This window comes from Buteo buteo, chromosome 16 (genome assembly GCF_964188355.1).
Source record: "Buteo buteo chromosome 16, bButBut1.hap1.1, whole genome shotgun sequence".
NCBI lineage: Eukaryota > Metazoa > Chordata > Aves > Accipitriformes > Accipitridae > Buteo > Buteo buteo.
In genome coordinates, this window is record NC_134186.1 from 4,336,573 (window position 1) to 4,347,905 (window position 11,333).

Here is an 11,333-nt window from a genome sequence, read left to right on the forward strand (position 1 = left end):
AAAAATCCTTGACTTGGTGTAAACACGCTGATGTTTTCCGTTGTTGCAAAGTAGTGCTATCGACATTCTTCTCATACTAAATGCAAAACGTAACACCATACCAGCTACTAGAACGAAAATTAACTCTATCCCAGCTGAAACCAGGACAGCTCCACAGACACTGGGCAGCCGGCAGAAGTCAGCAAGGCCAGCCGGCACCCACAGTGGGTTTTGAAGCCCCCACTGTGGGTATGAACATCCATGGGAGCCTCAGCGTCTTCTGGGCCCAGCTGCTGTGTAGTTTCTACTTGCACCAACTTGTGGGTGGCTGCCTTAGAGTAGGTGTTGGTTTCAGATTTATTCATGCCCATTTGAGCCTGTGATATTTTTAAACTTGTATAGCAAGCCTTCCACTCCTGCCCTCTCCCGAAGGAAAGCGCCTGCACCCTGGGCCCTTTCTGGCTTGCAGCCACCCAGCTCCCGTGGGCTGCTCTCTGGGCGGTGGCATTTGCATGGACCTCAGACCAGAAAGAGCTTTTGCGGGTTATGAAAGTAAACCGGCAAGTAGAAACAGATGGCTGTGTTATCAGGTGTTGCAGTCCTGTCTGCATCTGGTCACAGTGGAGTTAAAGTGATTTTTTTTTTTTTTTTAATTATTTTTATTTTTAAAGGAGAAATGCATCTGGAAAGGACTGAATGGGACACAGCCGGCTTCAGCCCTCCTGCTGCCTGTGGGCATGGCAGCCTCTGGCTTCTCCTGCCTGCTCGCCTGGATCCATCAGAGCTGTGGTGGGAGCCCTGCGCTGGCCATGCTGCTCTGCTGCTGCTCCTCCAGCCTGATGTGTGGGTTATGGGGTGGGGATGTAATTAGCAGAGCTGAGAAGGCTGTGTCCGCCCTACCATGAGCTGGGAGGGAGAATGGGCTTGCAAGGAGCTGGGCTGTTTAATTGGGAGCTAGACATGCTCTGAAAAATGGTGTTGGAAGGAGGATCTGTGCTCTGGAACTCGTGACCTTTGAGGACTTTCTCAGGCTTTTCTCACCCACTACAAGGGCTGGAAGTTTCCATACCTGGCCCCAGCTGCGGCAGGGTTTTTCCTGGGATTGCTTTGCTTGCCTGGCACCGTGCTTGCTTCCCAGTGAGCTGGGAGGAGAGGGAAGCAGAGCCCCATTGACGAGCAGAGAGCACCTTGTGAGAGCTCTGAGTAACCTTAAATAAAAACAAGGGACTTTGAGCATCCACATGACTAAGAAAAGCCACCTGGTGCATTCACAAGAGGCCGATTACTTGGGTAATCCCTTCCTAGAAGTTGAAGTGACAAAACCCCCATCACCTCCGCAGGGGAAGTAGGAGCTGCCTGAGATGCTGATGCCAGGAAAGGCCCCTCAAATCATCCCTTTTTGTATCCCAAAGGGAATCTGCCTCGTCCAAACATAACAGTTCAACAGTAAGTGCCTGGCGAGTGGTCCAAGGAGGAGCCGGAGAGGAGGGCGGTCGCTCTGGGGCAGGGGCAGGCGTTTGGGTAGGAGCATCCCATGGGAGCACCCTGGATCCGCCAGAGAAAGGTGAATCCAAGGCTGCTCTTACTCACTTGTGGCTTTACCAGAACGGCTGCCGGGATTCCAGCTTGGAAAATAAAACCTGTCTTAATAAACAGTGACTCACGTTGCCTAGAGTTAAAAATACGGTCCTGTTGGCTGCCCCTCTCCTGCGTGGGAACCCAAGCACTGTCTTCCTGCGGGCAGATCCCGAGGCTACCATGGGTTTCTCCATCACTTGCCCCCATCCTTTTCCCCAACTTCCTCTGGAGATGGTCGGATTTGCTCTGGCATGGCCGCATCCTGCACACAGAGCTGGAGTGCTGCTGGAAGAACAACTGCCTGCATTGCTCCTCTCCAGGTTTATTAGAATAGAATAGGTGGTTTGTCCTTTCCTTGCTTTTACTGGAATTTTTTCCGGTCCTGGCAGAGCTCAGACAAGCCCTGGCTGCTTTCATCCTGTTCAGCTTCCATTTTAGCCTCCGTTTTTGTCAGCCCCAGAGTCCTGGCCCCGGCCCCTTTCTGGCATCAGTGCCGTTGTGCAGGGAGGTGCTGGATGCCGACCCAGCCCCGGTTCCCGGCACTGGCTCCCCAGCAGCGGCACCGCAGGAAGGAACTGGGGTGGGGGCCAGCAGTGCTCGGGGTCGGGTCCCCTCTCCTCCAGGGACGGAGCGCCCTGGCCTACGAGTCCCGGAATGAATGCCATGACTTTGTCCCCACTGGAACCTCCCGATCCCCTGAGTCCCTGCAAGCAGCCTGGGCTGGGCTGTACCCCAGCTCTCCATCCATATTGGTTGCAAGAGGGATGGAAGGAGCTGGGGGGGTCCCTAGGGAGCACTGGGGGCTTTCTCCATCCCCGCTCCGAGGTGCTGGGAGCCCAGCTCGGGGTGCAGCATGTCCTTCCCCCCCCTCTCCAGCTGCTGCGGTGCCACGTTCGCAGCCCCCCAGGCAGGCGCTGGGGATGGAGGGGGACCGGGGGCTGCCCCCATGGGAGTGCACGGCCTTCGGGAAGGGGAGAGGGCAGCGGTAAAAATAACCCCTGGGCCAGCTCCAGCCTGTTGTGGCTTCCTGCAATTTACAGCCCTTCCCGGGGGGAAGAGGAGACAGGAATGGGCCTGGCTCGGGGCTGGCTTTGACCCTTTCGCCACCAACGGAGAAAGTGCCAGAAGGACCCTTCCTCCCTTCTTCTCCCTCGCCGGCCAGGGCAGGATCCTGGGGAAGGGGATCGTGGCGGGCTCCTGCTCCTGAGCTGCACCCAGCATCTTGGGGTGGATGAAGAAAGAGAAGCTGCTGGAACGGGCATGGTTTCCCTGTCCCGTTCCTGATGCCCTGTGTGCTGGAGGGACACAGAGACTCAGTCCTGCCTGGGAGGAGGCAGAGATCTCTGCTGCGGATCCCAAAATTCCAGCCAGGCTCCCGTAAGGAGGTGGAGGGAGGAGGAGAGCTGGCAGAGATGAGCTGGAGCTGCAGGAGGAGGGTTAATGCTGGCTGGGTAGAGGCAGGGCTCTGCAGTGTGAAGGCTGTGGCTGGGGCACATGCTGGCAGGGTGGGCTGCTGCTGACGGGGCTGGGCTGGTAAGGGTTAATGGTGTGGCTCTTCCTCTTCCTCAACCTCTATATGAGGCTCCTGCTGGCTCCAGGCTCAGTTTGCTGCCAGCAGCCAGAGGGGAAGGAGCTGAGTGAGACCGGAGCATCCCTGCATCCCATCCCTGCATCCCATCCCTGCATCCCTGCGTGGGCTCAGGTGAGCGAGAGCATCCTCCGCCTGCCGAGCCCAGTGGCTGGGCACGGATCCTGGCAGCGGGGCTGGGCTGGAGAGCGTGCAGGCACACTGGTACGGGTACGGGCAGTTGCATCCCGGGCACGGCGGCTCTGCCAGGGTGAAGCCGGTGGGTGACGGGACCGTGTGCTGAGGCCACCTTCCCTTGAGCGGCAGCGGAGCTCTGCCCGGCGCTGTGGGAGGCTGGGGAGCTCATCCCTTGGGAGCGCAGGACCAGACAAATGGTGTGCCTCAGTTTCCCCATCTGTACACCAGCCACGGAGCCCGTGGGCTGTGTGTGGAGGTGCGTGGGCAGAGGGCTCCCGGGCTGTTTGCTCTCTAGTGAGTCCTGCTCTGCCCGATCCCATGTCCCTGCTGTCACCTGGGGAGGCTGCGGTGCTGGGTCAGCCGCTGGCAATGGGGTGGCTCTTCGTGGCCATTCGGGCCTCTTCTGCTCAGCGAAACCATCTGAGCCCTCGGCTCAGGCTCCAGACCCCCTTCCCCCAGCTCCCACCTCCACGGCCGGATTCACAGCCCAGACCCGCACGGATGCTCGGGTACAGCTGAGCAAGAGCCATCGCACCCCAGGGCTAATAAAAGCCCCTTTGCTCCATGGCCCCCCACGCATCGAGCAGGAGAGGCACCTTTCCCTCCAAGGCAGCCGAGCCTGGCCTGACTGTGGGGAGCACGGCACGGAGACCCCAAAACATCCCCCGGCCCCTGCCCTGCTGCCACCAGGCACGGGCCCAGCCGGGGCAGCTCGCCAGCTCTCCTGCGCACAGGATTTGTTCTTGTTGTCCCTGCACTCGGAAAGATAAGGTGGCCGGGCTCCGGTATTTTTTCCTGTTGGAAGCTGCTCCTGGGATGCGGGTGAAGCCGGCGGATGCTCGGCGCTTCTCTCTTCCTGCCCGTGGATTTTTCCTGCCTGGGCTGGCGGGGCTCGCTGCCTGCTGCCCGGCTGCTCGGCGTGGGATTGAGGGGATCCCCCCCGCCTCAAGCTCCACTTCGCCCCCCCATCCTCCTCCTGCCACTTCTGCATCCTCAGCATTAACCCCAACTCTCCTCTCTCCTCCCAGGGCTGAATCCAGGATCCGTGTGAAGCTTCGTGAACCTCCCCAGCCGCAGCACCGGACACCCCCCCCCCATCAGCCACTCAGGAGGGGAGCAGAACAACCAGGGGTGCAATTTTGGGGTTGGGGGGCAATGGTACCCCTGAGCAGCCCCCCTCTTGCCGTCTGCACCTCCAGCAACCTGCGCCTCGTGGCCCGCGGCCGCAGCTCCCCCCTGGCCTGGCTGAACCGAGGCCCCGAGTGTCCGCAGGAGTCGGGGGGCAGTGGGGGCCGGAGACCCAGCGCCGTGGAGCGGCTGGAGGCCGACAAGGCCAAATACGTCAAATCCCAGCAGGTCATCAACAGCCGGCAGGAGCCGGCCCTGCGGAGCTGCTCGCCCCGGTTCTCCCCCCGCAGCCGGCGCCTCCTCGCCCGCCAGCAGTGTAACGAGTTGTGTCAGGGCTCGGAGCTGAGCCGGGAGGGTCCCAGGAAGCTGCCGTGCCCCCAATCCCCCGTGTCGCGCCGGACCGGTGGCAGACGCCTGCTGAGACCCGACTCCCTCATCATCTACCGGCAGAAACGGGACTGTCCAGGTGGCGACAAGGAAAATGCCAAGGGCTCCGGGCTGGTGCGACGCCTCTTCCAGGGACCCCTCAGAGACAAGCCCCCCAGCTCCCCCCCAGCCAGGGGGCTGGGTGAGGGGCCGCCGGCCCCCCTGAGCCCCGAGACCCCCATGCTGTGGGTGCCCGCGGAGAAGGAGGAGGTGAGGACGCCGGGTGCCAGCGGCGGCGGCGGTGGCGGCGGTGGCATCTTCCCTCTGCCCGGCAGCCCCATGGCGCAGCCCCCCGAGCCCCCCGGCAAGCAGGCGCTGGCTCTGCGCGTCTCCCTGCCGCTCTCGGAGAAGGAGCGGTTCTTTAATTACTGCGGGCTGGACCGGGCGCTGGTGGAGCTGCTGGGACGGGAGCGGTTCGGACCAGCGGGCTGGGACAACGCCTCGACTCGGCATCCCGGTTCCTGCGAGTCGGAGCCCGGGCAGGCCTCGGAGGGCAGCGAGGGGAACGTGGGGCTGGGTGAGGAGGAGCAGGATGCCCGGCTTGGCTCCACCGTTTCGGTGGTGGAACGCAATGCCCGCGTCATCAAGTGGCTCTACGGCTGCCAGAGAGCCTGGGCGGCCGCCAAGGAATCCACCGTCTGAGCGGAGGCAGCCTGGCCGGGGACGAGGACGTCCGTGTGGTTCCCGTTTGGCTGGATGTGGCCCCTCGCCCTCGGTGAATGCGGCCGATGGGCTGGTGGTATCCACGGTCCTTGTGCCGTGGGGCTGCTGCTGGCTGGGAGGGCCACCAGGTCTACCCCAGACCCAGGGGTGGGGGTACCTGAGGGGAAGGGGGTCCCCTGGGTGACTCTCTCCTTGACCCCAGGGCTGGCAGGCTGCTGTCCCCTGCTGTGACCCATCTTCTCCATCCTCCCTGTCTCCAGCCCAAGGCGGTGGGATGGGCCCACAGCCCCCATCGGCCACTTGTGTCCTGCACCAGCTGCAGACTGGGGAGGGTGGGCAGAGCCTGAGCCCCCCCCATCACGGGCAGTGCCCACCCCACAGCCCCCTCCTGCCCAGAAAAGGGGCTGCTGAAGCCAGTGCAGCGGTCAATAAACTTGATTTTTGTCAGTTTTTTTCTAGCCTGGCAGTGTGTGTGGTTTGTGCGGGCAGAGCCCGGGCTTGGGGGGGGGATGCTTCAGGGTGGGGGGTAGCAGCTCCCCATCCCCACCGTGGGGGTCGTGCTGCTCCAGGGGTGACGGGGCTGCCGGGGGGGGGTCAAGGGCAAAGAAAGCACCAGGCAGGGCTCGGGGAAAAGGGGCACCTTGGGATCTTTAGTGCAGACACGTTCCCGAAACCCACCGCGGAGCCCTTGGGTGCGGGCAGCGGGCTGCCCGCTTGGAGAGTCCGGCCAGCCCGTCCTCCTCTAGTTGCCCTTGGGGGCATTTTTGTTCCGGATTTCGGCCAGTTTGCCAGCCAAGAAGCCCCAGCGGAAGGCCCCTTCCTCTGGCTCCCGCAGGTCGCTGCCATCGTCACCCGGCGGCTCCCCAGGGCTCTCGCCTGGTTCCGGGGGGGGCACCCCCTTGTCCGGCCCCGACGCCTGCTGCCACTTGGTAGCAAAGAGATCCCAAAAGCCGGGTGCCTTCTCGGAGGGGGGTGGCTCGGGCGGCGAGGTGGCCAGCGGGCTGGAGAGGGAGTGGGGATGGGGACATCGGTGTGGGGTCCCTTCTCGCTGGGTCCCACAGTAGCCAGGACTGGGACCCCCAAACCCCCCCATACCCCCCCCTCCATGCCAGCTCCCTCCCTGCTGCCCCCCAGCCCAGCCCCATGGGTATAGGCAGGGGAAGGGGATGCAGGTGATGGGACAGGGGGATGTGGGGGCTCCGCAATTCCCAGGGGATGGATCCAGGCTCTGGGGTGTGTGCCCCCCCCCCCCACTGAGCTGCAACTTACTGGTCTGCGCAGGACTCTGGGCTGAGCAGCTGGTGCTCATCCTCGCTGGTGAAGAGGGACGAAAGCGTCCGCCAGCCCCGGGCACTCACCCCCTGCACCTGCGGGGGAGGCAGCATTGGGCTCACTGGGGACCCCAAGGTCCCAGCAGGCCCCCCCGGCTCCCTGCTTCCCCCCCAGCCTCCTCCTCACCTTCCTCGCCAGCTGGGACACGGGGCTGGGTCCCTCCTCCATCAGCCTGGGTGTCTCGGCCGTCTCCATCAGCTCGGGGGGGTCTCCCTGCAACGAAACCCCCACGTGAGGACAGGGGTGCAGGAAGAGGGAGGGCAGGGAGGTTTGTCACCCCGCTTTGGGGGGACCCAGGCTTGGCGGTGACCCCCCCCACACACACACCCCCTACCTCCTCCTGCAGCGCTCCGTCCGCCTGCGTCCCCCCCAGTGTCTGCAGCACTTTGGCCTTGTAGATCCTCCAGAAGCCCTGGGTCATGGTGAGGGGCTCAGCGGGGCCAGAAGCCGGCGGGTGCCGTGGGGAGCAGGAGGGGTGGGGGGCTGGCCCCCCCCCCCGTGCCGCCCCGGCGATCCGGTGGCTTCATTAAACTTTCAGGGGCCACTTCCAATGCACAAAGGGGAACCTGAGCCCGGCCTGAGCTGGGGGCAGCGCGGGGGCAGCTGCTCTGGTCACCCTCAACCTCCCCCCCCCCTCCACCTCCCTGCCCCAGCCCCCCAGTGCCCCTCACCCCCAGGGGACCCCCCCCGAGGCTGGGGTCACCCCAAGCCCACAGTGCAGAGGAGGCGCTGGGGCTCGGCGCTCCTCACCCCCCCCCTCCCCCGTGCCGTGGGTCCCCATTTATAATTGATCACCCAGAGTGGAGGAAACACGATCAGTGCTGGGACACGGTGTGCTGAGCCCTCCCCAGCTCATCACACCAGTGACCGGGCCAGGACCGGATCCCGTCACCCCCTGCCCCGAGGCCAAGCCCTGTGTCCCGCTACGGGGACAATCTGGGGACGGCTACCACCGGGTGCTGGGGACCCTTGGGGACGCGGCTGACCCCCGGGACCGTTCACCGGCCCCGGTTGGAGCGGGGCTGGCCACGGCCGTCGGGCAGAGCGATGGGGCTGAGCCTGGGGGCGTGGCCTAGCCCTAAAGGGGCGTGGCCTTCCTCTGTGTGGGCGTGGCTTGCTGCTTCATGGGCGTGGCTTGCTGCTTCATGGGCGTGGTTTGCCGCCTCCTGGGCGGGGTGTACGGGCGTGGGGCGGGGCCTACGCCTGCGCCTGCGCACTGCGGCGCGTCCTCCCGGCGTGGGTCCGCCATGTCGCCGCGCAATGGCCGCCGTACCGGGGCTCACCGGGCGCACTCGTTGGCCCGGCAGTTGAAGACGAAGCGGCGCCGACGAGACCTGGATGAGATTCACGGGGACCTACGGCCCGAGAACGCTGCTCGGTTGCTGCGGCAGGAACCCGACCCCGACCTGCCCGGCTGCGCCCAGTTCTACTGCCTGCACTGCGCGTGTGTGGGCCGGGGTGGGGGGGTCCTGGGCCGGGGTCTGGGGAGGGCTTTAACCCTTTGGAGGGGGGTTGTCCTGGTGCTGGGGGGGCCCCTGCCCCCTGGGAGGGGGTTGTTGTGGTCCAGGGGATGGTCCCTGGCTCCTGGGGGGGGGGGGTGATCTCGGCGAGGGGGGTTCTGATCCCTTTGGGGGGGGGTGTCTTGTCCTGGTCTTGGGGGGGACTCTGTGCCTTGTAGGGAGCTTGTTCTGGTTTTGGGGGGGACCCTGGCCCGGCGGGGCCGGTCCCAGGGGTGGGGGGGGCTCCCGGGCCCCTCCATAGGGCTCTCCCCAGCCCCACTCCCATTTCAGGGCCCCCTAACCCCCGGCTTCTTGTCCCCCCACTCCAGGCGCTACTTCGTGGACCTGACCAGCATGAAGGAGCACTTCAGGTCCAAGGTGCACAAGAAGAGGTAAGGGGGGGGCCTGAGCGGGGCCCCAGAGCGGGCCGCAGCCCCCTGCCCCTATTTCGTCGGGGTGAGGCGGGTGACAGCATCGTTTTGGGGCCGGTCTTGTTTTGAGGAGCTGTGGTGGAAGGCTTCAGCCCTCCTCTCTGCCTTCCCCACAGGCTGAAGCAGCTGCGGGAGGCACCGTACACGCAGGAGGAGGCTGAGCGCGCCGCCGGCATGGGCTCCTACATCCCCCCGAAGAAGGTGGAAGTGCAGACCCAACCGCTCGAGGAAGTCGTCGAGATGGAGGCATCCAGCTGAGCGCAGCGGACTGAGGGGCCGGGCGGCTCTGTAAGGGCATCTTTGTCCTCAGCTTTGTGAGGAAAAAACGTGCCCCGGCGCAGCCTGCCAGCAAGTAAACGCGCCGCTCCTCCTTGCCAGCCCTCCTCGCCAGAGCACTAATGAGGAGAAGGAGCCAGCGAGACCCCGGGTGCCCTCGCTGTGCGTCCTTCTTCTCAGGGAAGGGGCAAGCGGCTTGTTCCCTAAGTGCTGGTGTGACTGTACACTCGTCTCTTTGTTTTTAGAGTGGTTTTAGGCCTCTCTCCTTGGGTCAGAGGTTGATCCTGGTGACTCGCCCATTAAAATATGTCAACTGACAGGCCGGCAGTGTTGAGAGCTCTCTGTGAGTGTGACCCAGGCCCTGGATGGAGGGTGGCAGCCGCCCCTTGGGGTAGAGGACAATGTCTCGGTGTTATGCTTTTCCCGAGCACTCCAAGGGGAATACTGCCAGCGTGTGTGCCAGCCTGGAGGAACAGCCTCGTCCTGGTGCTCCTGCTCTGGCAGGGTGGTAAAGCTGCCTCTGCTTTGCCCTCCTGGCAGGGGGTTCCCAGCCTACTGGTAGCAGATACGGGGCTGCTTTTTGGGAGGATGATGTGCTTGAGTGAACTCTTTATCAAGCACTTGGGTCTGTATAGCGAGCTGCTCGTTGTGCTGGCCCTGCCCGTTTAGGCCTTGAGAGGGGAGTGCTGGTGTCCCCCCGGCAGGGAGACTTTTAGGCTCCTGTCCCCTAAAAACCCAACGCCTGCAAGTGATTTCATCTTCCCAGAGGGCTCGGGCTGCGTGTGTGGTGTGGTCAGCCTCCCCGCCTCACGTCCACCAGCCTGATGCTGCTGTGATCCAGCTGCTGACCCTTCCTCCGCCTGCCTGGCTTTTGGGGGACTTTGACGAAGCCACCACCCGCTGCTGCGAATTCCTGCAGAGCGGATCTTTGCCGATGCAGCCCTGGCAGCAAAACCCTCAGGCCAGAGGTTTGACCCTCCTGCCCAGCCGGGGATGGGGGGCTCTGGGCCGGAGCAGCAGAAAAGCAGAGTGACAACGCAGCTGTGCTCAGCAGGAAAGGGTTTATTTCTACACAGCCCGCCCAGATTTGTCTCCGGCTCCGGGGAGATGAAATGCTGCAGCTCTGCGTGGGTTTGCTGAGTGCGAGGGGTACCGGGAAGGTTGCAGACCCCATCCCAGCGGGACGTGCCTGCCCAGGGGACACGTCGCTGACCCCGTGGCCCCGTCTCCCCCCGACCCCGTTGTTGCAGAGGTCGGTCTGGTCCCAGCCCTCCCCGCCGCGTTACCTAACGGCTTTTGGCGCTGACCTCCTTTCCGCAGGGCCAGGCTGGCTGCGGCCACAACGCGGTCCCCCCCACGCAGGGATGGGGGGGCTGCGTTGGCTGCCAGCGGGGTGCAAGGGGCCCCCCCCGGGCCCCTTCTACTTGGGGAGAAGATGGCGATGGACACAGCACCAGGCTCCATCGTCCATCCATCTATCCGTTCAGGCTCTGTTCGCGTTGTGGCGGGATCGTGGTGTCTCGCAGCGGTTCGGTCAGGGGCTCAGCCGGTGGCTCTGGAGGTGGCTTCTCCATTCTCCATCCTGGTTGTTGAACCGGCTCCCGAAAATGGGGATGGAGCGGGGGACAGAGGTGCGTGTCCCCAAGCCCCGGGGCATCGCACCGCCCAGGCATGGAGGGAAGGGCTGGATGTGGCGCAGATCAGCTGGAAAGGATCCGCATCCGGCAGCTCAGCTCCGTTCGGGCGTGGGGTAGGGGGGTGGACAGCGGGCAGAGGGGGACCCCGGCCCCCTCCTCACGGCTCTGGGGGGGCTTTGGTGGGGCCGGCCATCCTCCGGGCGCTGTAGAGGGAGAGGCAGAGCCCAGCAGCCGCCAGCAGCAGGGCCAGGGGGGTCAGCAATCGCCCCCCCGGCTCGGCCCCCCGCCCCGCCGCCAGCTGCATCTGTGGGGGGGAGAAAGGAGAGGAGAGGGGAGCGCTGCGAGACCCTGAACCCCAAACCCCCCAGGGTCAGCGGACCTGAGGCCGTGCCCTGAATGTCCCCATCACGCTCGGCTGGGATGTAGGGGTGATGGGGGGCAGCTTTGTGGGCCCCCCCCCCCCCGGGCATCCAGGGATGCTTTTGGGGTGCCCCATGCAGGGTCAGCGAGGCTCCACCAGCAGCACCACTGGTGCTAATGTGGAGCCAGGATATGGCCAGGCATGGCTCCCACAGTGGGCAATGCAGGTGGGGTCCTGGGGGTCCCTGCAGGCTCCCCC

At 64.4% G+C, this 11,333-nt stretch overlaps 3 protein-coding genes across 4 annotated transcripts; 2 read left to right on the forward strand and 1 right to left on the reverse strand.

Annotated features, from left to right (window-relative positions):
- Window positions 1-1,878: 1,878 nt before the first annotated feature.
- FAM110D (family with sequence similarity 110 member D) lies at window positions 1,879-5,997 on the forward strand. Its single transcript, XM_075047506.1, has 3 exons — window positions 1,879-1,896; window positions 3,139-3,259; window positions 4,351-5,997. Exon 3 carries the CDS (start codon window positions 4,478-4,480, stop codon window positions 5,516-5,518), a length of 1,041 nt encoding a protein of 346 aa, XP_074903607.1. The 5' UTR covers window positions 1,879-1,896; window positions 3,139-3,259; window positions 4,351-4,477; the 3' UTR covers window positions 5,519-5,997.
- A 109-nt stretch (window positions 5,998-6,106) lies between these two features.
- C16H1orf232 (chromosome 16 C1orf232 homolog) lies at window positions 6,107-7,901 on the reverse strand. 2 transcript variants are annotated; one of them, XM_075047512.1, is made up of 5 exons: window positions 7,667-7,901; window positions 7,206-7,283; window positions 6,998-7,084; window positions 6,809-6,906; window positions 6,107-6,540 (listed from the first exon to the last, which is right to left on the reverse strand). In XM_075047512.1, the coding sequence occupies exons 3-5, from the start codon at window positions 7,064-7,066 to the stop codon at window positions 6,282-6,284; spliced, it is 426 nt and encodes a 141-aa protein (XP_074903613.1). In that variant the 5' UTR covers window positions 7,067-7,084; window positions 7,206-7,283; window positions 7,667-7,901; the 3' UTR covers window positions 6,107-6,281. The 2 variants fall into 2 exon arrangements, with proteins under 2 accessions (XP_074903613.1, XP_074903612.1); XM_075047511.1 differs by lacking the exon at window positions 7,667-7,901 and having other exon boundaries at window positions 7,206-7,292.
- Window positions 7,902-7,995: 94 nt separating this feature from the next.
- On the forward strand, window positions 7,996-9,396 carry ZNF593 (zinc finger protein 593). Its single transcript, XM_075048728.1, has 3 exons — window positions 7,996-8,315; window positions 8,700-8,762; window positions 8,918-9,396. The coding sequence occupies exons 1-3, from the start codon at window positions 7,996-7,998 to the stop codon at window positions 9,057-9,059; spliced, it is 525 nt and encodes a 174-aa protein (XP_074904829.1). The 3' UTR covers window positions 9,060-9,396.
- The last annotated feature ends 1,937 nt before the right edge of the window (window positions 9,397-11,333 follow it).

What these genes read in the sequence shown, in the direction of transcription:
- FAM110D (XM_075047506.1), top strand. Translation starts at nt 4,478, where the DNA reads ATGGTACCCCTGAGCAGCCCCCCTCTTGCCGTCTGCACCTCCAGCAAC.
- ZNF593 (XM_075048728.1), top strand. Translation starts at nt 7,996, where the DNA reads ATGGGCGTGGCTTGCTGCTTCATGGGCGTGGTTTGCCGCCTCCTGGGC. An exon ending in TTCTACTGCCTGCACTGCGC is followed by an intron (nt 8,316 to 8,699) that starts GTGTGTGGGCCG and finishes CCCCCACTCCAG; the next exon opens with GCGCTACTTCGTGGACCTGA. An exon ending in TCCAAGGTGCACAAGAAGAG is followed by an intron (nt 8,763 to 8,917) that starts GTAAGGGGGGGG and finishes CCTTCCCCACAG; the next exon opens with GCTGAAGCAGCTGCGGGAGG.
- C16H1orf232 (XM_075047511.1), bottom strand. Translation starts at nt 7,292, where the DNA reads ATGACCCAGGGCTTCTGGAGGATCTACAAGGCCAAAGTGCTGCAGACA. An exon ending in TGTCCCAGCTGGCGAGGAAG is followed by an intron (nt 6,907 to 6,997) that starts GTGAGGAGGAGG and finishes CCTCCCCCGCAG; the next exon opens with GTGCAGGGGGTGAGTGCCCG. An exon ending in CCAGAGTCCTGCGCAGACCA is followed by an intron (nt 6,541 to 6,808) that starts GTAAGTTGCAGC and finishes CTCCCTCTCCAG; the next exon opens with CCCGCTGGCCACCTCGCCGC.